The sequence below is a fragment of the Pholis gunnellus genome (genome assembly GCF_910591455.1).
Source record: "Pholis gunnellus genome assembly, chromosome: 23".
NCBI lineage: Eukaryota > Metazoa > Chordata > Actinopteri > Perciformes > Pholidae > Pholis > Pholis gunnellus.
The window spans coordinates 9,619,890-9,641,217 of record NC_136550.1 but is presented as its reverse complement, the minus strand read 5'-3'; the positions used below and the strand labels follow the sequence as shown (position 1 = coordinate 9,641,217).

Genomic DNA, 21,328 nt, shown 5'->3' with positions numbered 1-21,328 from the left:
TCTTCCATCTCCGAGACTTAATCCGTGTCTAGGCTTGGGAAAATGGCAGCAGAACACGCCAAGCCACTAACTCCAATCCTAGACAGGTACACAGCCTCGTATCTGAGCGATAACTGTTCCAAGCACAGTTTATGTTTATCAGGCATGGTGGCTAATTATTTCTTTTGTTCAGCCAGATGTCATAGACTGCACAAGTAGCAGGTGGTCATTCATTTAATTAGGCCATTTGACCAACCATTACCAGAGATTAAGAGCACATTTAACCCAGACCGTCCCAAAGCCCAAACTCCCAAATTAAATTTCACCCCATGGCTCATTAAAACGTACTGGTGTGTTTGTGTTCCATTACGAAAAACCGGTTTCGGATATTAGTTCTAAAAACAGCAACAGAAGCGGAATTTCTTCCAGGACCATACATGTCTTCCTTTTTTCTAATTAACATATGTTCAAAGATATGAAGCACCTCCATCGACATCAAGCATCCACCATAATAAGAGAGATAACTTTGAGGCATTTTGTAATTGTTGACAGCGATGTTTTGTAATATTCAACCCTGATGGTATATAAGGGACGCTTAAATTGCAGTCCGGTGTGATTATGAGGTGTGAGGGTCTCATTAAAATTCCACTGCTATGTTATTTGTTCTTGTAAAGACAAACTTAGATATTCAAGGTTTTTGGTTAATCAAGCCCAAACCGGTTGGGGTTCCTGAGGGCAATAAAGTGTGTGTGTGTGTGTGCGGGTGTTCAGTGTAGGTTTGAAACATCTAACCATTTTAGACAACACACATAGATTATGTTCACGGCTCATGCACACATTACACACGCCTCGCTGACACTTAAGAACTGCTCGAGACAATGACCATTTGGCTGGAGACAGCTGAACTGCTGCTCGGGCTCTCACTGTGACACGTCGTCCTGAGACCCGAGTCGAACCGCATTCAGCTGGCCGTCTGACTGTGATACTGCAGAGTCAGCTATTTAGTGCAACATTGGCTGAAAATGAGACCAAAATGTTTTTGTCTTTTGCTTTAAAGTGAATTATCTTGTCCATGGCAGAAAACATTACATGTCATGACGTTATTAGGAGTCCATTCAAATGCTACTAGTTTTAAGGTGCGTAATAAACAGCTAACGCTGTAGTTATTATCTATTTTAGGGCAACAGGTGTGTTGAACAAGGTCACAAAGATCCATCTTGTGTTGTCTGACTGTGGGCCTCTGTGTCATCACATTACACATTTTACGGCTGATTACATCACTTGACAGACAAAGGGAAACAATTGTCTGCAGTCTTTTTAGAGCTCCATCAACTTCTGTGTAGAAATTGCTCGTTAAAAGTAGTGTCCTTCTTACCTGCTATAGCTTCCAAGACATGAAGGAGCCTTCCTGTTCATTTGGTCACGTTATGAAGCCCCCGAAACGGACAGAGCCAAGGTCTCCATCTGTTTCTGAAAATACTGACATCATGTTGTAGTTTATATCCTTATTTCTATTAAAGTAAAATAAAAGCTTCAGGCTGCAGCCCAAATGTAGGTTGCTACACATTAAGTAGAAGAAAAGAGAAAAGAATCAGCTCAAACGTATCCAGAATCTAATTTATTAGAATATGAATCCCTATATGATGTTTTATATAATCACAATGAATACAGTTTCCTCACATTTCATATGCTTTCTGGACATAAAGAAATGGATAACAATAGTTACGGTGTATTCCTTTAATTCCCCCAAAACATAACGGTTCCGGAGTTGGAGGTCTGAAGAAAAAAAAAAAAAAAATTTGAAAACACATTCTGAAAACAGCAAAAGAACAATGTGAACCAAACTACACAGATCCGAACTGAGAGCCCTGTGGGACGCCAGTTTACCAGCTGTGAGGGGAAGAGAGTGAGCGGTGCACGGGCCCTCTGACAGTCTAACTGCAGCATTCCAATTACTAACAACTGCAGGTGTGATAGGAGGATATAATGTAAAACCATACACAGCAGCTACAGTAGTGTTAATCTTGGCTGAGGTTACCGAAGTACAGACGCGTGTTTACGTCTGGTAATCCCTGGTTAGTGAGTAATGAGTGAAACTCTTCTAAACCCAGTTTACTTCACAATAATCACGTGTTTTTCACTACTGCTGTAACAATACAGATGGCTTTACTGATACACAATGCTTATTGCTTTCAAAAAGTATTTGTCAAAGAAACTGAATGTGATCCATCCCCCCTTATTTAATGCCACTCACACACATTATCCCACCACCAAACAAACAAAAAATAACACAAACATCCAAGAACCTGAATCTGTTATAAAAACCACTGAGCCAAAGTTATCAACACACACTCATGCAAATGCAAACAATCCGATTCCGGACATGAACGAAACAGAATTTACACATAAAACACGACGACTTGGAAGTGGAGACTTTCTCTCAAGAGTACCATCGATGCAGCAAAACAGACTGTGCGCTCGTGTGAAAAATCAGTGCATAATATTAAAACTGCTACCTTCGCAAAGTTGGTGAAACATGCATTTACCGAACGCCTGCTGACTATTGCAACATTTCCCCAGGTCTTTGGCTTTCATGGAGACCAACATGATGACGACGATGTACGGTGAGAGTAAAAAGAAGACCTAGAAAGGCACTTAAAACTACTTGGATTATTGTTATATTTCCCCACATATGGCAAGCGTGGTTTACGTACAGGTTTATCTATGCGATTGCCAAGTGTTAAAGACAGTGACAACCATGCTATGCCAGTATTATTATGCACTGAATCATCTTCTACTTTAAGTATCCTGTGAAAGAATTCAATAAAAACCTCTAAAACAGTACTATAGCGTTACAGCAAACCATCATAAATACATCAGTGTCAAGTGTTCACCAGCTGTATGTCGTCACACACTAATCCGCTAGTTGTTTGACTGATAAAGATATGCGTTTATAAAGCCACCGGTTCGGACACATTTAAGACCTAACTGTGACAGCGACAGCACTAAAAATCACAAATGATATTGCACAATAGACGTGTTAGTGGTAATGTGCGCCGTTGCATTGTAAGTGCTCTGGTTGACGGGTGGTGGGGGGGGCACACAAGCTATACGGACCCGATTTAAAGGGACAGTTACACGTTTTTGGAGTTCCGGGTATTTGCGTTCTTGCAGAGAGTTAAATGATTAACTCGACCTTCTCATCTTGCTCTCGGCAAGAAAGCAAATAAGTGTATAAATCACCCAAAATGTCAAACGCTTTAAAGATAACCAGAGTAATTTAAGCTCTATTATTATATTTCATAGCATGTGACACTCACACCCCTTCAATAAGGATTACACTACAGGTCATGATATCAATTGGCTGTGGAATGTTTGTTATACAGCAGGCTTTTTGTCTACGACATAATACGGCCTAATATTGACAGCACAAACTTGGTGAAGTGTTACTCTCTGCTCTGCTTCATAAAGTTGTCACATATCAGTACTCAAGCTGTGAACTTTGTTCTGTTGGCCATGCTTGATAAATCATCACTTCATAGATAAAACGTTCGGAGAACGATGCGAGAAAAACATTCATGAATCATCAAATGAAAACAGGAGGCGCAAGATCCCCAACCGGAAAAAAACAACAACATAAAAACGAGGACACTGCGCATGCATGACAAATAAAACGGACACGGTTACGGTAAAAGAAACAAGGCACAAACCTTATACAAAAAAAACTGCCTTCCTAATAGACACACTGGTCCTGCCTGTAGCTGATTAAAGGTCAGTAGTAAAGGCTCTTTGTTAAAGTAACCTGAGAGGGGTCCCTTTCGCCAGCTGCTTCCAGGTAAAGACTTCTATCCTTCTGATGCAATTAACCATTAAAAGTGGTTTCCAAATGTTTAAAGTAGCAGTCACAGTGAGTAAAAAAAAAAAAAAGCAACATTTTCCCCATCACTCCCTTGTTTCTTGACCCTGTTTCGCTGCCATTCTGGGCTTTGTAGAGAAAGGCAAAAGAAAATTCTTCAGAGTTTCAGGAGACAAAGACTGCTGCCCAGCTCTCGTAGCACAAAAGGGGACGGTGAAGGCGAGCAGATGGGTTCCAAAGGGTGCATCGAGTGTTTCATCGCGGAAGCCCCCTCCTGTCTGTGCGAACAGGCGGTGCTGTAAGTGCTGCCGGCCTACACGTGGGTGCGGAAGTGGTGGCCGGCCTGGATGGGCTGTCTGCTTCGGAGCGGGATGAGCCACAGGAGTTTCCAGCGAGTGCCGCAAACTTCAGCTAGCGCCCGCTGCCAAGATTTCTTTGAGCCATATCTGAAAAGAAGAAGAAGAAGAAGAAAAAAAGCTGTTAGCTGTTAGCTTAGCTTAGCATGAAGACTGTAAACAGGGCGAAACAGCTAGCTACGGGGAAACTAAATCCGCCTACATGCAGCTTCTAAGGCGCACAAACTGATAACTCATATTCTCACTAGGAGTCTCTGTTGGCTGATGGACAGCCTCAAGGTGAAGACAAAACTCCCAGAAGTCATTGCGCCCAGCTAAGAACTAGTTCAGCACTTAATCCCCCAAAAAACCACAAGCTGTCGTTTTTATAACATTTTTGGGGAGAGCTTTAGAGGTGGTGGTAGTATATATTTTGTTACCTTTGGAAGGAGCCATGCTAACCATTCCCCACTGTTTCCAGTCCTTATGCTAAGCTAAGCTTAGCTTCACATTGCACGGACAAACATGGGAATAAGTGGGGCTTTAGGACAAACAGAGTTAAACAGAGTGACTCACATTTCATTTGAGAACTGAGCCATTTTCTCGATGGTGGTAGTGTCCTGTAAGAGGGGGGGACAAAGAAGGACAATGTAAAATATGATGATCATTTCATTTATTGCTCCTGTAGACAGCTCCACCGATTGAAAACAGACTTTCCCTAAATGACAGATCAAGTATAGACGTGTCTACCATTACAGCTCTGTCGAAGTGATTGATGAAAGCTTCAAATTACTTTGGCTTGTAACAAAATCCCGTCATCAAAGATATTAAGACTGCAACAGTATCTTGCAAGTAAACGCTGCCACTGACGGGCAAACACTGACCCCAGACTTTCTCTCTTGTTTCGTTTCTATTGATCACTCCATTACTACCATTGATTGGGTTATTTTTGTGTACTATGTCATTTGGTTTCCGTCTGTAGCTTTGTGTGCTGCGGCCTCTCTTCGCTAGATTGTTCTTGAGAGGACAGAATTAGCTTTCAATAAGACAAACAAATAAGCACCACCATGCTCGTTCTATAGCTCCAACAAAGCAGTGTGTCAAGAGCAGACACATTCCCATCGACATAATCACGGCAGTGAACGTCACGTCTTCCGAGTCGTTACGCAGTACTCACAGAGAGGATGCCTGTCAACTGAGTGTAAAACAAGGTGGTCATGCCTCCAAACATGACTAAACCCATGAGCGCCGAGACTCGCAGCAGAGCCAGTTCATGGCGCGTTGTAAACTTCTCCTGGCAGAAGAAAGCAGAACGGCGACGAATGAAACAAAGCATTTAGCGTCCTCACATAGTACTTTAAGATAGCTAATAAACACAGGCAATACTGCTGCAAAACATTGCTACACGTGGCATGTCTGAAAGGCAATCTGTAAGCTCTTACAACATTAGTTTGTTGTCGATTAAGGGTGTGATTTGCTTATATTCTTGTAGAATGTACCTGGTCTTGTCCTGTAAGTGGCTGAAAGTAATAGTACTGGCAGAAGTCCAGCGCCAAAGTGAACAAACTGAGGACCTGAGTGTAGAAACAGAGCTGCAGGAAGAGCCAGTGGTTGTCTTCTCCCACACAGTTATTGATCCTGGAAGGAAACAAACAGGATTTAAAATATTACCTTCAATCATTTTTGGCTATTTTCATGAAAAAATATGTTTTCCCAGAAATATATTCGCAGCAGAAGCCTTCTATTCTACTCGTCAACATGGTTTTCAATAGGTGTCAGATGTGTACGGTAAGGCCTTTATTAGTGTGTGTGTGTGCATCCTCACCAAGGACAGTGATGGTCCATTCTGCGTACACAATGGCCACAACGACTGCAGTGGTGGGACCGTTTGGGTCTCATTAAGTTGCACTTATTGCACAACTCCCAGTGCTCTCGCTCTGTGACATAAACAAACTGTTGGTTATTACAGACATAGTAACACAGTAATAACATATAGAGACCGACTGAGAGGCATTAGCTGATACTAAACTGGTAGAGAATTATTTAATTTATGCTGGTATAAAGATGTCCCATGTGGATCCATACCAGCGTGAGGTATGTGGGGGTCCACGGGAAGACGGCCGGGATCTGCTGTGGAAGCTCTCAACAGGGCCGCTATGCAGAGCGTCGACGCGATGTAATAACCTGAGGGAGCGTACGGCGTTCAATTCTAGCTCAAAGTGAAATGTGTGTCAACAACGAAGATTCCTGCAGGAGGACACTCACAAACTACTGTGGCCCATGGGATGTGTCCCTCGTTGTAGTGCGGAAGCAGAACCAGTTTGGGGATGAAGAAAGAGTTGTAGAGCCAGATCCCAAACACCATGCTGACACACAGCCAGCCCATGGGGTCCACCACAAAGTGCAGTCGAAGCTTCATGGCTGCTGGACACCACGGAGGGGGGACGGGGACGGGGACCTACAGCAAAACCCCAACACACACACACACACACACAGATGGAGATTTGTTGATGGGAAACAGATCTCAGCTATCGGCTGAATAAACATCATTTAGACAACATTTTTATAGGCTTATTGTTGTTTTATAACAGTGAACGTTAGTCTGTATTGATGACTGACCAACTGTAAGATGATACGACTGAGATACCATTAATAATGAGTAGTATTATCGTTCTGAGGAGGGCACAAACAGGCCTACTATTGCTACTACTGTGTAATAAAGCAGACCTGTGTGTATAAACAATCCCAACCTTTACCTTACAACACCTTACAATGGTTATTTTTTTTACTTTAGCATTATCTGCTAATCCAACCCAGTCTACAATTAGCACAAGCGGCCCTTATAAACCTGCTAGTATGCACTAAATACCTTGTTATTGCCCAACCTCGCGTGCTCCATCCTTCATACTACTGATCCCACTGACAGGCGCGATGGGCTCGGCTCTGGAGCCTTTACTGTGTTAGCTAACATCAGCGGGCTAACGTGATTACCTCGCATTCATTCGCACATTATACAATTCAGCGTATTACGCGTCAGTCTATTATTTCCCACGCTAAAATAAAACGATACCTACTTTTTTTTGTCGCTGTCCTTCTCAGCGCACGTATCACTGTGGCTACTTCCTCATCCGAGCCTCTGTGGGCTGGACAGGAGCGGTAGTTTGCTACCTGCAATACAAAAAACATGCATTTCCGGTTTACCTATGTTTAAAAAATAAAACATTTTTTGATGGGACTGAATTCTAGCGATACATATGAAACACATATTTAAGTAGCTCTCTGAAAGGGGCTTATTTGGTACATTTAATGTTTTTTTGTTTTCTAAGATGATTTCAACTTATTTGTTTTACTTATTTAGTTTCAGAATTCCCTCAATTTAAGGAGACGCTATAAAGAAAATCAAATTAAAGGATTACACAGTGTACATAAAATGAATTAGCAACACGTATGATAAACAATGTATGTATTTATGACTCATGTCATGGTTGGTGAACTATTCATTTTAACGTTCACATAAAGGCTAATCTTGTTTTGATACTGACAATTGCTGTCCAAACTCGAGAATAATGTGTACTCTTGGTGGGAGATGATGAATGCGGAGACTGCGATTTGACTGGGGCTTTTATTTTTAACATATTTCAAGTTTCCTGTTGTATCCTGGTTGTCTACGGCAGCTTGACTCAGCTATTTTGGACAGGTGGGCGGTGGACTCGTTGGGAGCGCAGTGCACCATCGACAACAGGGAAAACAGTCTGCTGCCCCCCTCTGTTGAAACACGAGTACTACACTTGGAGGCAGTCCGCTTCGTTCCCTTGTGTTTTTTGTGTTTTTGAATAGTATTTCGACATTAATGCTTTAAACTTACCACCACTCACTGTATTATAATTCTGTACTATATTTTATTTAAATCAAATTAAAACATATTAATTTGAACGGTGAGTTGTCTGACGTGACACGTCAGTGACGTAATTCAACTTCCGCTAGCATTAGCGGCCGGTGTTTGTTGACAGCAACGCCGCTTAAACATAACTCTACTGTGGTAGTTTTATCGTTTCGTCGGGGCAAAATGGCATCATCCAACGCATACAAACTCAGGTGCTCAATTCCGGGACACGAAATGGACGTCAGGGGACTCGCATCTGCCGTTTTTCCAGATGGAGCCTTCGTGTCTGTGTCCAGAGACCGAACCGGAAGAGTCTGGGTACCAAACTCAAGGTAGCTAGCATTAGCCTGCTACTGACTAACTAACTGTGGTTGTTCGATTTATTTCAGTTTGTACGCAACGTCAACTCTGTCGTTAGGATAGATGCCCAGACCGAGATTAGTTGCAAGTCAATTAACGACCCCAGTGAAGTTATGTAACAGTAATACAGTCGTGTTAATGTGGGTAGCTAAGTTAGCTAGCAAGCGGTTTGCTAACGTTTACTCAAATTAGCTTTGTCATTCATTCAACTGCAACTCTGTGTTGACTGTTAGCAGCGCGGATGATGGAGTACTTGCTAAAGTTCACCAGATTTAGATTGCTATTATGTATTTTGTCTGTTAGTTGATTTATTGGCCTTTTTTTAAAGTAATAATCACACAATTTTCCACCACTTGTTCCCACACAAGTAATCATTTAAGATGTCTTTGCTCTTCTTTCCCCTTCTCTTGACAGCCCAGACAAAGGTTTCACAGAGATGCACAGTTTGTCTGGCCACTCCAATTTTGTATCCTGTGTATGTGTCATTGCACCGAGTGAAACATATCCTCGCGGACTTATTGCCACGGGTGGAAATGATAACAACATATGCGTTTTCACAATGGACCAATCACAGCCTCTATTCACCCTCACAGGTCACAAAAGTACAGGTGAGTTGGTTGTGCCTAGCTGTATACTCTCAGGGTAATTACAATCTAATAAGCATCTAATTTGCTCTTTTGTTATTATAATCCCCACAGTTTGCACTCTGTCTTCTGGGAAGTTTGGGACACTTTTGAGCGGCTCGTGGGACACCACAGCCAAAGTCTGGCTCAATGAGAAGTGCATGATGACCTTAGAGGTACGCTGAAGCTTCTGTGATGTAACTCTGTAAATCTATTTTTCCCCAAATCTATGCAACTGTAATAAGCAAAACATATGATAGGGCGTTGTGACGGATCAAAATTAAATTTTGACTACAGGGCCACTCGGCAGCAGTGTGGGCCGTGATCATCTTACCTGAACAAGGCCTTATGTTGTCTGGATCAGCAGATAAGACCATAAAGCTTTGGAAAGCCGGCCGCTGTGAGAAGACGTATGAAGGTGAGAGTTTGCAGCGGGTTGACTTATTCAACCGTAACTATTCCAAACATTTGTCTGGGGCTCCATGATTACAACGCAACCTGGTTTTCTTTCTTCCCAGGTCATGAGGACTGTGTGAGGGGGCTAGCAGTGATCAGCAACACAGAGTTCTTCTCTTGCAGCAATGACACGAGTATCAGAAGGTGGCTGGTGACAGGCGAATGTGTGCAGGTCTACTACAGCCACACCAACTACATCTACAGCATGGCCGTCTTCCCCAATAGTCAAGGTTTGTTTATTTATCTTGAGATGTAAATGCCTTTGAGAGCTGAATGTGAGACTTGTAATGTGCATGTAACAAACTGCGGGTCCTTGGTCATTTATGGAACCATTTGATCTCCTGCTGTCAGCTGGTAGCTGCCGCCCCCCCCCTGACCTCACACTGGTGCTTTTCTTTTCCCTTTTAGATTTCATAAGCACGGGAGAGGACAGGACTTTGAGGATATGGAGACAGGGAGAGTGCTCCCAGACCATCCGTCTGCCTGCCCAGTCCGTCTGGTGCTGCTGTATTCTACCTAATGGCGATATAGCCATCGGGGCCAGGTGAGAACTGCGTTTGGCACGCTGTGCGGTCAGTCTAAAGTCCGTGATCATGTCCCCTGAACAAATATTTAAACGCCTTGTCCTTGTACTGTTCACCGCTTTCATGTCTGACATTTTGTGGCTAACCCAGACTGGCTGCTTTGTCTGCCCACAGTGACGGCATTATCCGCGTGTTTACGCCAGCTGAGGACCGCATGGCGAGTGTAGAAGACCTGCAGGCTTTTGAGGATGAACTCTCAAAGACCACCATTGACCCCAAGACGGGCGACCTTGGAGACATCAAAATGGAGGACCTCCCTGGAAGGGAACACCTGAATGAGCCTGGTTAGAAAATAGACTTGACATTTATGTCATCATATTGTATATAACCACTGTGTTTCTGGTTCACGTCCAATTCTCCAATTCCCTCCATCAAGATTTGTTTTGCTTATTCCCTCAAAAGGGAATCGCGACGGACAGACGCGCCTGATCAAAGACGGACAGAAGGTGGAGGCATATCAGTGGAGCGTCAGCGACGACCGCTGGATGAAAATCGGAGATGTGGTCGGAGGCTCGAACCAACAGACCTCCAAGAACGTGATGTACGAAGGAAAGGTAAAGGCCGTCAGCTTAGTGACGAGGCAAACTATGCACGCAGGCAAGAGAACAGTCACGCATGACTCCCGATCTCCCCTCAGGAATACGACTACGTCTTCACCATTGACGTGAACGAGGGCGGGCCGTCCATGAAGCTGCCTTACAACCTGTCAGAGGACCCCTGGCTGACGGCGCACAACTTCTTGCAGAAGAACGACCTCAGCGCCATGTTCCTCGACCAGGTTGCCAATTTTATTATAGAGAACACCAAAGGACTTGTGGTGGGACCGGCCCCGCCCGCTGGTGGCGACCCATTCACTGGTGAGGCCAAATGATGCACACTTGGGTTTTGATTACAATAATTAGAGGCTATTAGACTGAATTGATATTTTCACTGAAGGTGTTTTGTTTCTTCCTCTGACAGGAGGGGCTCGGTACATCCCCGGGGCTTCTGATGAAAGGCCAGGTTTTGGAGGCGATCCCTTCACAGGTACACTTTGTCTACTGAAAGATTTTTCACAATCTGAATATCACCAGAGATGTTATTTCACAGCTGGGGTTTTTTTTCTCCACACAGGCTCCGGTCGCTACATCCCGGGGTCAGGTCAGAACCCAAGTGCTCCTGCAGGCGTGGATCCCTTCACAGGTGAGCTACTTAATGAAGGAACCTCTGAACTGCGTATAAACAATAGACAAACTAAACTCATGAGGTCTTACCGCTGACCAGGGATTGATAAGTGACAGCTATTCAGCGGTAGACCCATAGACCCATTTCTCCTACATGAATACAGCACGAGGCAGTTGTGTTTTTTTTAATCCTTTAACGTTCAGTGTTTCTCTCATTGGATCCCTCTGCTCCCTACTCTACAGGAAGAGGTGCCTACTCCTCATCCGCCCTCAGACAGACGGCAAACAACATCTACTTCCCCAAGACCGACGGTGTGACCTTTGAGCAAGCCAATTCCTCGCAGATCATTGGTGAGCATTTCAAGTATACTGCAGGGTGTGATTATGTGTCTCTACAGTCTGCATGTGTCAGTTGAGAACGAATGCAGGATAACCAACGCTTCCCTTCGGCTTGGTCTTAAATAAGGTGCGGTAAGCATCAAAAAGCTCAAACTGGTGGAATAGATATCTGCACACTTAGATCAATGCAGAGAACACTTTATTTTTAGTTTCCGCTCTAAAGGACCTTGATCAAGAGTGTATGCTTCATCTTCTTCTGTCAAAGCATACGCTCCGATGAAGGTTCTTTAGACCGAAAGCTAAAAATAAACTGTTCTTTGTATAGATTTAAGTGTGTGGATATCTATTCCCTCAGTTGAGAATGACGAAATCTTTCTACGAACTTTATTAATGGATTTTGAGTGAAACTTGATTTGTGTCCAAAGGCCCTGAAAACCTTTTGTTCATCGATCAGCTTCTTACTGTGTGATGGGATAATTTGGGAACACGATCATTTCTGACAAAGTTCGAACAGTTTAGATGATGTCACATTATAGACTTCAGTATTGTCATGCTGAAACAAATATCTTTTGCATCCTGGCTACACTTGTGTTTTCAACTGTGTCATGGTTAATGATTTCTTCTTTCGTCGCCAGCTAAGATAAAGGAGCTGAATGGAGATGCACCTCAGGAGCACCGGCTTTCCGAAGAAATTCTGGAAAGCCTTGAGAGGCTGCTTGTGTCCGTCTCTGAGCCCAACTCCTCCAACTCTCCCCCAACCATCCAGGAGATCAACCTGCTGTGGAAGGCTGCTCACTGGCCCGAAGGTACAAAAAAAATGAAAATCCCAACACAATTTATGGTCGTTTATAGTCAATCTGCACCACACCGCTAGATGCCACCAAATCCTACACACTGTCCCTTTAAGGTGCTTCAGTTTATTACTGTTCACTAACCAAACTGCCCTTTCACTCCCCCGGGACTTTAGACATTGTGTTTCCTGTCCTGGACATTATGAGGCTGGCGGTGCGCCATCCGCAGGTTAACGAGACCCTCTGTGGAGAGTCGGAGGGAGTCCAGCTGTGCAACCACCTGCTGAGCCTGATGAGGCCTGAGGGGCGTCCCGCCAACCAGATGCTGGCGCTGCGGACTCTGTGCAACTGCTTCGGAGGCAGGCACGGCCGAGCCCTCCTCCTGGCCCAGCGTGAAACGGTGCTATCGCGCGCCGCCGACCTGGCCGGCGTCTGCAATAAGAACATCCACATTGCCCTGGCCACTCTTGTGCTTAACTACGCCGGCTGCCTGCACAGCCAACCCGATCTCGATGCCAAGGCCCAGTGCCTGTCTGTGGCCAGTAGAGCTCTGGAGACGGTACAAGACAAGGAGGCTGTGTTTAGGCTGCTGGTGGCCTTGGGAACCACTGTGGCCTCAGACCAGACAGCCCGGGACCTGGCTCGCTCCCTGGGTGTCAACTCTCAGATTTCCAAGTTCTCATCGGTGTCTGATCCATCAAAGGTGGCCGAGTGTTGCCAGCTGGTTTTAAAAGAACTACAATGATGTGACTGATTAGAGGAGAAAAAAGGGCGCTTCTTTCTTACTATCACTCTGTTCTGCTTAATCAGTTGTGGTGGAGACCTAAATAATTGTATGTTCTGCAATAAAAAAGGACAAATTAAATCTCTACATATGCTTAGCTTGTGTTTTTATTACTGCACCACCTTTCTAAAGCCCCGTGACTAAGTTGTTGGGTAAATGTGGGCCGAATGCATGTAATAATGGCTTATAAATGTGTATGTGTATGATTTCCTACTGAGGTTTTACACTTTGACTTGGAGAAATAATACCTGAATAAAGTTCTATTACAGGGCAAGTGAAATGCAAATTGTAGCTGGGGAAAAACATATTGTGATGATTATATGTCCTCACGGGTTAACGCTTCTTATTTCTTATTAAATTAACCAACTGCTAACCTATAGACTACTTATTCGGGATAAGAGCTCTATTTGCAATGCTACACAATATTTTTCCAAGTTTGTAACTGTTCTTTCAGTGGTTTGTTAACTATTAAAAAGAGTCTAAAGCCTTTAATGTGGTCCACTTTTAGTGCAGTAGAACCAGCTCGCCTTGTCCAAAATCTAAAGTTACACTAGGTTAAGGGTCACGAGGCCCCGCACATAATTATATATATTAGAAATATCTTTCTTATATGACATAACGGATATAAACGCACCAAATATATATAACAGAAACTCAAACTAACGTGCTTTCTCGTTTGCTCGTTCTCCGGAAGTAGTTGTTAACAACATCCGGGTGAAAATTGGAAATAAATTGGCGGTTTGTGTTCTTGCTGTTACGTTTACGTATTCTTGGCTAAACTTTGTGAGATTTAGTTTTAACATGTGTGAAAGCTAATGTAGCGTATCTGGACCTACCCTTAAAACACTCGTTACTTTTCCTTTGCAGTGTTTGTTTATTATTTAGCAGTTTGTTAAACGTTAGTTATGTTGACAAACTCAAAACAAGTCCGAAAGCTAGCACACGTTAGCCAACAGTGAACTCTGTAGCTCGCAGCTAAGCTAAGTTAGCCGGGCTGGCTTTGTGACCAGTCGACACCGGACCTGCTCACGTTGCTTCGTCCATCTCGGAATAATGGCGAACCCGGTATTGTTGCAGAGGAAGAGTGGAAGATATCTGTGGTTCTCTCTTGTTGGGCTCGGACTTACACCAGACACTGCAGTGTCGTCCATCGCTGGCCAAACCAGCAATGTTAAACACATTAACCTGGGACCGTGAGTTTATTGTGGATAACGTTATCACATGAATACAGTGTAATATTAACAGTTAATGTTTCTAACTTAACTTATTGTGTGGCCTGTAGGAATATGTTCGACAAACCAAACAAGGATGCCTTCTACATAGTCACCCATTTCCTGTTGGAGAGACTCAACCCGACACGTTTTAATGAGGCATACAGGTAAAGTTAGAAATTATCTTTTTACCATTCATGTATAAAATTGCCTGTTATTCGTCGTCAAACAAATTTAAAATATTTGTTTTTGGGTTAGGCACTGCTGGCCTGTTTTGAGCCACAAAGCAGATGCTGAGTTCCGCAAAGTTACCTGCGCTTGGCTGCGAGAAATAATGGTAAGAATGTTTAACTTATGTTCATTTTATAAACTTTATTATAGATTAGATTATAGACTATATACCACATTTATGTCCTCAAAAGGGGAAATTGTGTCCCCCTTTTTTTCCCCTTTGTTTAATTCCCTCCCGGCTTTCCTTTCATCCTTTCCTTACACACTTCCTATGAATGTTCGTGTAGTTTTTGGACAACATAAAAAGGGACATAAATAGACATTTGTAGAAGTAAACATTAGACTTCCTGTCTCACCAGCACTGTATGTAGATTAGGTTTTTTTGCATCACTGGTCAAATATTTGACACAAGAGCTTGTTGTTTAGTTTACTACATCATTTAGTGACTCAATTGTCTATTTTTATTCTGTGTGTAGGATGAAACTGCAAATGCAGGATCCAAAGTGGTAGCATCCTTGTTCCTCTCCCCCGGGGGCCCCAAGTTTATCAGTTTGATGCTTCACTTGGCCAATCACGTCATGCTGCAAGAAATAAAGACACTCACCACGGGTAGGTCGAGAAAATCATCTCATTTTTGTTTGATACCAACAGCCCGATTTCACAATCTGACTTAAATTCGAAAGTGCAGAGCTACACTGCAATGGCCATGGCATTGTTTCACAACATTTTTGAAAATTGTCATTGTCAGATGACAGCTGGGTTCCTGAGGCTGCAGCGATGCCTGCTTCCTCCCTGGACGTGGCCGTGAAGAGGCTCAGCCTGATCCGTACCAGGTTTTTGAAGGCTGCAGTATCTCAGGATCGATTTCTTCACGAGTACCAGAAACGAGCACAGTGAGTCCTTGGCGGTCCAGAAGCCTTAGACTTCACTAACGTTACTACAGTAAATCTTATCAACGTGCCACTTGTCAGGTTATGAAATCCAATTTCTCTGACTTGCTCAAGTCTGGCATTAAAAAAGAAGTGTTAATACACTTAGTAGAACTCAATTTATGTAATGTAGTATTTAAAGTATTTTTGTTGTATCGTCGTCTGATGGGAGGCAGATACCTGGGCAGTCCCGAGCAGTGCTCTGTCCGTCACTAGTCCTCCCTACAGCATACATGCTCTCTGATGACCGAGGCGAATTGAGAGAAATCGCAACGGACAGATACGGAGCAGACACTCTTTAATTCTGCATGACTTCGTCATGTCATTGTATAGACATTAGGTCTAAAAAGAGCCTTATTACACATGCACAGTCCTTGGTGGTCCAGAAGCCTTAGACTTCACTCACGTTACTACAGTGAATCTTATCAACATGCCACTTGTCAGGTTATGAAATCAAATTTCTCTGACTTGCTCAAGTCTGGCATTAAAAATCACTGCAATGAGGTATTTCTGTTGGGAGTCTTTGGTCGTCGCTCTCGATGTTTTATCTTTAATTGGATATTTGTTTCAATCACCACCTGTTTCTTGTGAACTAATTGGTAAACTCATGGTTAACGAGGCCAGTTGGCAACAGCAGGTGTTCACAATCAGTGTCCTTGTTTCAGTCACACCCGTGCTGTTTCACGGGCCACGTGTCTGCTGGGGAAAAAGGCCTCTTGTAATGTGCACAGACAGCAACATTATGTTGAGGACTCTAGAAGTTTGTGTTTTAAACATGCCATGGAAAGGTTTATTTTGCACATGGAAGTTGGTTTCTACTGTGCCTTTCTTTTCTTTTTTTAAGCAGTTATTTTTCTCCCTTTTTTTTTTTTAAGGCTCCTGGTGAAGTCTATGAGGGACATAAGAGCAGAGGGGGCCAAGTATGATGAGCTACTCAAGTATGTATGACTCCCCCCCCCCCCCCTTCCTCCTCCTCCCTCAGTAGTATGACTCCCCCCCCCCCCCCCCCCCCCCCCTTCCTCCTCCTCCCTCAGTACTAATGACTGAGTCCAGTAGTTCAATCTGTCTTTCTACTTTCAGGCGTCACAGCAGTGATTCGACACAGGAAGGAGTTCCCCAAGCTGAGAAGACCAAAAGGGTATTTAATGTTTGTTCAACTTCCTGCAAAACCTAAACGTGTTTGTTCGCTTTTCCCGGAGCTTACATGTGTACTTGTTTGTCTTTAAGGTGCGCTCCTTGTGGTCAGACATTGATGGAATGCTGTCAACTACCAAAGAGGAGCAGCATGTACTGGAAAGTGTTTTGAAGGGGGATGTAGATCAGTACATCCTGGACGGGACGGATCGAGTGCTCAAAATTCCTCGCAGTCTGCTGGAGAGAATTGAACAGCTCCCACATCAGGTAGGAAATGAAGCTACGAGTCGGTTCACTCTTGTTACTTAGCATCACGCTGACGAGTCTCACCGTAGCTGTGGTTTGCACGTGCGTGTTTTTTCCAGTTGAGTTCGGGGAATGTGTATGAGGCCGGCCAGCTGAACCTCCTGTGCGTGTTGGAGCTGATGAAACACGCGCTGCAGCTCCTGAGGGAGGAGCGCGGTCGGGTCTCTCATGCCCCAAAGCCTGAGCTCAGTCCTCTGCAACTGCAGGAGAAATGTCGGCAGCTGGCCCGAGCGCTGCAGAACCTTCACCTCATCAGGTATACGTTGACCCACATGTGTTGTACCTTTTGCTATTTGAGTTTTCTCAAATGTGCATCTTCATTTTTAGGTTGAGCTTTCATTTGTGCTATGGAAACTGCAATAGTTGGAACATTTGTAAGCATGGGGAAGAATTATCTAAATGGTATTTGCTTGTTAACTGAGGGATAGATGAGTTGAGAACAAGTGTATTGAACAATTTATTTTTCCAAGACAGAGGATTTCCAAGGAAGAAATTCCTGAGGTCAAGAGTACCATCAGAGAGTTGGAGGCTGCGTGGGACAGGAAGTGGATGGATACTCTGAAAGACACGCCCCTCGTCTCTTTCCTGAATGAAGATCCTGTGAGTGGTCCTCCTCCGCCTTTCTTATGTCACAGTATATAGTCCATGTACTTTAAAAGGGCAATCATGTACCCAATCGCAGACGGTACCAAAATGTTTAGCAACTCAAAAGGCATTTCACAATAGTTTCATGTCTTTAATATTTAATTGGCTGTTTTTAGGCTCTGGGCTTCCTCTCACCAATGGCTCCGCTGTCTTTTGAACCGGCGGCTGACGCTATCTACAGAAGTAGTGTCTTCTCTCAGTACCCTGCAACACTTCTTGGTAAGCAAAATCTGATTACATGCATTCATTTTGGTCTGTCACAACGTCACGTATTTTTGTGTCGAATCATGTTTCTTAAAATCTTTCAGAGAAACCTGCAGAGAGTAAATCACCGGAGGGCAACCCACCAAGTCCTACGAACCTAAAGAGGTAATGTAGTATTTTTGTTGTATTGTCGTCTGATGGGAGGCAGATACCTGGGCAGTCCCGAGCAGTGCTCTGTCCGTCACTAGTCCTCCCTACAGCATACATGCTCTCTGATGACCGAGGCGAATTGAGAGAAATCGCAACGGACAGATACGGAGCAGACACTCTTTAATTGTAAGCTACTAAAATAAGAGCCTGACCTTGAAGTCACTCAGCCATTAATCAGTCAAATTGAAGACAGGTGTGGGGCAATGTGCCGACTTGGCTCGGAGTTGGCACTGAGCCAAGGCCACATAGTGAGCTGTTATTGGCTACAGTCAGTGTACCCGAGCTTCACTGCATTGTGAGGGAAATATAATGGGGGGGGAAATGACACTTTACTGGGCAGACAGTGCGTCAGTGTGCAAACTGTTACTGAATAACAAATCAAGCTTTTTGTCTGTGATGCAGCTCTGGCCCTGCTACAGCTGTGAGGAGTGAAAGTCCTGTTGTCAGTCCTCATGCGTCATCACAAGCGAATAGCTCCCTCGCCTGGCTTTTCGACCCACCTTCCTCCCCTCCTCTGAAGGCTCCATCAGTACCACCACCTCAGGCTAGTAGCATGTTTAGCTGATCTCTGTTTTGAGTTAAACCGAAATGTGTGCGTTGAACCATATTTAACAATGCTGTGCTTGGTTTTTAGGCCAGTGTGAGGAAGACGGCCCATTTTCACCAGAAGGTGGCTCCAATGAGGATCAAGACCACAATATTAGACATGGAGTGTGATAACCTGGCTGATCAGGTATGACTTTTAAAGGCTGCTATACAGGAGCTTAGAATTATAAATACGGGCTTTGTCTGGTTATATAATTGAGAAAGGCTTTTTTATTTTTAAAGCTGTATTACTATCCAAGTCTGGAATGAGGGGGGTAGTGACTCAGTCCTGAATAGTGTGTGTGTGTGTGTGTGTGTGTGTGTGTGTGTGTGTGTGTGTGTGTGTGTGTGTGTGTGTGTGTGTGTGTGTGTGTGTGTGTGTGTGTGTGTGTGTGTGTGTGTGTGTGTGTGTGTGTGTGTGTGTGTGTGTGTGTGTTAGTTTGCAGATGCTGTAACTACAACCAGTCCCGCAGAAGGCCGAGTCAAAGGTCTGGACTTGGATGGCCTTCTAGGCACTCTTCATGGAGATCCCTTCTCTACTAGAAAGCAGCTGTCACGCACACCTGAGAGCTTGAGTAAGTAATGAGCTGAAGCATTTGCCCGCCGCCTTAAATTGAGGGAAAGTCTGTGCAAACTCATCAAGGCAAAAGAATGAAGGGATGAGCTTATTTAGAATGGCATGACTGAAGAATGTGGTCTCATAAAACTGGCATGGTGAGTGTTTGGTGTTTCAGTTGGTAAAATTAAGTCTCTTTTTTCTTAAGTTCTGGAAGTGAAGAACTCCTGGCGTAAGGCAGTTGAGGAAGACAAAGCTGAGAAAATCGGGCGATTAGCGAAGTGCAACGACAGCGTGAAGGAGTTGCTCTCTCCCCTCCATGAGCAGGGAATCTCCCACAATCCCACTCTGTTGTGGGACACCTTCCACACGGCCCTCGACAGCCCGGGTGGCACAAGCAGCAGTGCGGTCCACTTCAGCCTCGACCACGAAACGCTCCCTGAAATGCCGAGCTATGACAGTCTGCTGAGCCTCAACGACGAATCGGTGGATGTGAAGAGCGAGGAGGACGACGAGCTCCTGATCCCCTCCTTGAAGACCGAGGAGGACGACGAGCTCCTGATCCCCTCCTTGAAGACCGAGGAGACACAATGGCCACTGACCACACGTCATCATCTGGCTCAGATCCAGCAGGAGTGCGGTAACGGCTCCTTTATGGAAAGCAGGAAGAGGACACCAGAGTGTTTTAATCAGAAACCCTGTGATCCGACAGAAGACAGAGACTGGCAAACGGAGCCTGCAAAGTCTGTGGAAGCCACAGACGAGGTCTTCTCACTGGACCTAGATGCGCTGGAGACTCCTTCACCCCCGAAGAAGCAGGAGTACAGCAGCCTCCCACAACTGATCACGTTCTCCCCGATATAGATGACATGATGTGTTGAATACATTCTTATTAAAACCACTTTTCAGCCTTGTCTACGCTGACTTTAATAATGTAATATTTGTTCATAGCTGTAAAATAACCTTTTTTCACACTTAATTTCTTTTTCATGCTCGTTTCTTTTATATAAAATAGTAAAACATGAACTACTTTAATAAAATTGTGGAATATGGCTCATTCAAAATGTAGGGTTTACTTCCTTGTTATGCTTGTAAAGAGAGCGACCAAACTCCTGAAACTTCCAAAATCTGGTTTTGCATTAAAATGTTGGGTCACAGAAAAGTAAAAAGCTAGCCTGCCTCTTGCGGCTAACATTGTAGTTGCATTAACGTGGTTCTGAAGCAGTATTTACATTATGTAAAATGTTTGTAGGTATGCATCCATGACTATGAAAGGGGCCGTGATCACTCCGGTTGTTGAACTTAACAGTTGGAGATGAAAAATTACACTCCAGGCTTGACACCTTGTATCTGACACCAATTTCACAAAAGGGCTTGCTCGTTTTTAAATGTATGGCTCGTATTGAATATTAAGCCACCAGCCCAACATGCGTTTTATGCATTGGATCGTGTCTCCAAACGTTAAACCATGACGCAAAAAAAATGAGTCAAGCCAGCAATAAAATGCAAACTGTGCCTTTGTTGGAAGAGAATATATTTTATGGTCTTATGTGTTGCATATTGTATACCCTATTAAAATGAACTGGTAGAAATAAAGTATATATTTGGAAACTATATTGAAATATAGGGTGAATTTGGTATTAAATCGGACGTGAAGGCCTAGCTGCTGCACTGTACTTGTAACGGGTGTTTTGCCTGGGAGACACTTTCATTGTAGAAAGTGTGAAAATGTCACTTAATTGATTATCAGAGGGGAAATTCACAGTACGGCAGAAGAAGAAAAAGTCAACTTTTACTAATTAATAAAACAAGACATAATATATAACATACACTAATGTAATATATAATATATTGTAATTGTGTTAGAAAGTAGTGCCTCTACTACCAATAATATTAATTATATAATTAACAGTTCATATTTATTGACAATTCCCTTTAAGTGTTAAACAAAATTAATGACTTTATTCTGAAAACTGCAACCCACATGTTTACTTTGAAAGGGCACACCGGAAAAGGCTGGTTTTATGTCGGCTAGCTTGACAGCGCTCCCGTCAGTCGCAGCAGGGACCGTACTGTGGCCTCTCCTCTCTGGGCGGGTCCAGCCAGAGAGAGAGACGTTTAGGAAGAAAGCCCACTAACAAAACTATCAGCGCAGTCTCAAACA

General features: G+C 43.8%; 3 protein-coding genes across 4 annotated transcripts; 2 read left to right on the top strand and 1 right to left on the bottom strand.

Annotated features, from left to right (window-relative positions):
* Positions 1-1,700: 1,700 nt before the first annotated feature.
* zdhhc21 (zDHHC palmitoyltransferase 21) lies at positions 1,701-7,304 on the bottom strand. 2 transcript variants are annotated; one of them, XM_079185046.1, is made up of 8 exons: positions 7,245-7,304; positions 6,436-6,628; positions 6,256-6,354; positions 5,996-6,107; positions 5,670-5,808; positions 5,348-5,464; positions 4,747-4,790; positions 1,701-4,281 (listed from the first exon to the last, which is right to left on the bottom strand). In XM_079185046.1, the coding sequence occupies exons 2-8, from the start codon at positions 6,587-6,589 to the stop codon at positions 4,149-4,151; spliced, it is 798 nt and encodes a 265-aa protein (XP_079041172.1). In that variant the 5' UTR covers positions 6,590-6,628; positions 7,245-7,304; the 3' UTR covers positions 1,701-4,148. The 2 variants fall into 2 exon arrangements, with proteins under 2 accessions (XP_079041172.1, XP_079041171.1); XM_079185045.1 differs by lacking the exon at positions 7,245-7,304 and adding an exon at positions 7,040-7,177.
* An 867-nt stretch (positions 7,305-8,171) lies between these two features.
* plaa (phospholipase A2-activating protein) lies at positions 8,172-13,639 on the top strand. The gene is made up of 14 exons (XM_079185284.1): positions 8,172-8,385; positions 8,828-9,021; positions 9,112-9,212; positions 9,334-9,454; positions 9,555-9,722; positions 9,901-10,036; positions 10,191-10,360; positions 10,479-10,630; positions 10,714-10,933; positions 11,037-11,102; positions 11,190-11,258; positions 11,483-11,590; positions 12,214-12,384; positions 12,546-13,639. The coding sequence occupies exons 1-14, from the start codon at positions 8,237-8,239 to the stop codon at positions 13,112-13,114; spliced, it is 2,394 nt and encodes a 797-aa protein (XP_079041410.1). The 5' UTR covers positions 8,172-8,236; the 3' UTR covers positions 13,115-13,639.
* Positions 13,640-14,093: 454 nt separating this feature from the next.
* Positions 14,094-20,513, top strand: haus6 (HAUS augmin-like complex, subunit 6). The gene is made up of 16 exons (XM_079184440.1): positions 14,094-14,346; positions 14,436-14,531; positions 14,623-14,701; positions 15,072-15,204; positions 15,344-15,488; positions 16,400-16,462; positions 16,605-16,662; positions 16,752-16,925; positions 17,024-17,220; positions 17,435-17,564; positions 17,726-17,828; positions 17,918-17,978; positions 18,426-18,567; positions 18,658-18,756; positions 19,048-19,183; positions 19,373-20,513. The coding sequence occupies exons 1-16, from the start codon at positions 14,207-14,209 to the stop codon at positions 20,026-20,028; spliced, it is 2,412 nt and encodes an 803-aa protein (XP_079040566.1). The 5' UTR covers positions 14,094-14,206; the 3' UTR covers positions 20,029-20,513.
* The last annotated feature ends 815 nt before the right edge of the window (positions 20,514-21,328 follow it).

Coding starts and splice junctions, on each gene's coding strand:
- zdhhc21 (XM_079185045.1), bottom strand. CDS start 7,069: ATGGAGCACGCGAGGTTGGGCAATAACAAG. Junction 6,629..7,039: donor CGAGGTTGGGCAATAACAAG/GTATTTAGTGCA, acceptor GTTTTGCTGTAG/GTCCCCGTCCCCGTCCCCCC. Junction 6,108..6,255: donor CCCCCACATACCTCACGCTG/GTATGGATCCAC, acceptor TTTATGTCACAG/AGCGAGAGCACTGGGAGTTG.
- plaa (XM_079185284.1), top strand. CDS start 8,237: ATGGCATCATCCAACGCATACAAACTCAGGTGCTCAATTCCGGGACAC. Junction 11,259..11,482: donor AGGCGTGGATCCCTTCACAG/GTGAGCTACTTA, acceptor CCTACTCTACAG/GAAGAGGTGCCTACTCCTCA. Junction 12,385..12,545: donor GGCTGCTCACTGGCCCGAAG/GTACAAAAAAAA, acceptor CCGGGACTTTAG/ACATTGTGTTTCCTGTCCTG.
- haus6 (XM_079184440.1), top strand. CDS start 14,207: ATGGCGAACCCGGTATTGTTGCAGAGGAAGAGTGGAAGATATCTGTGG. Junction 14,347..14,435: donor AAACACATTAACCTGGGACC/GTGAGTTTATTG, acceptor TGTGGCCTGTAG/GAATATGTTCGACAAACCAA. Junction 18,757..19,047: donor GTGATAACCTGGCTGATCAG/GTATGACTTTTA, acceptor TGTGTGTGTTAG/TTTGCAGATGCTGTAACTAC.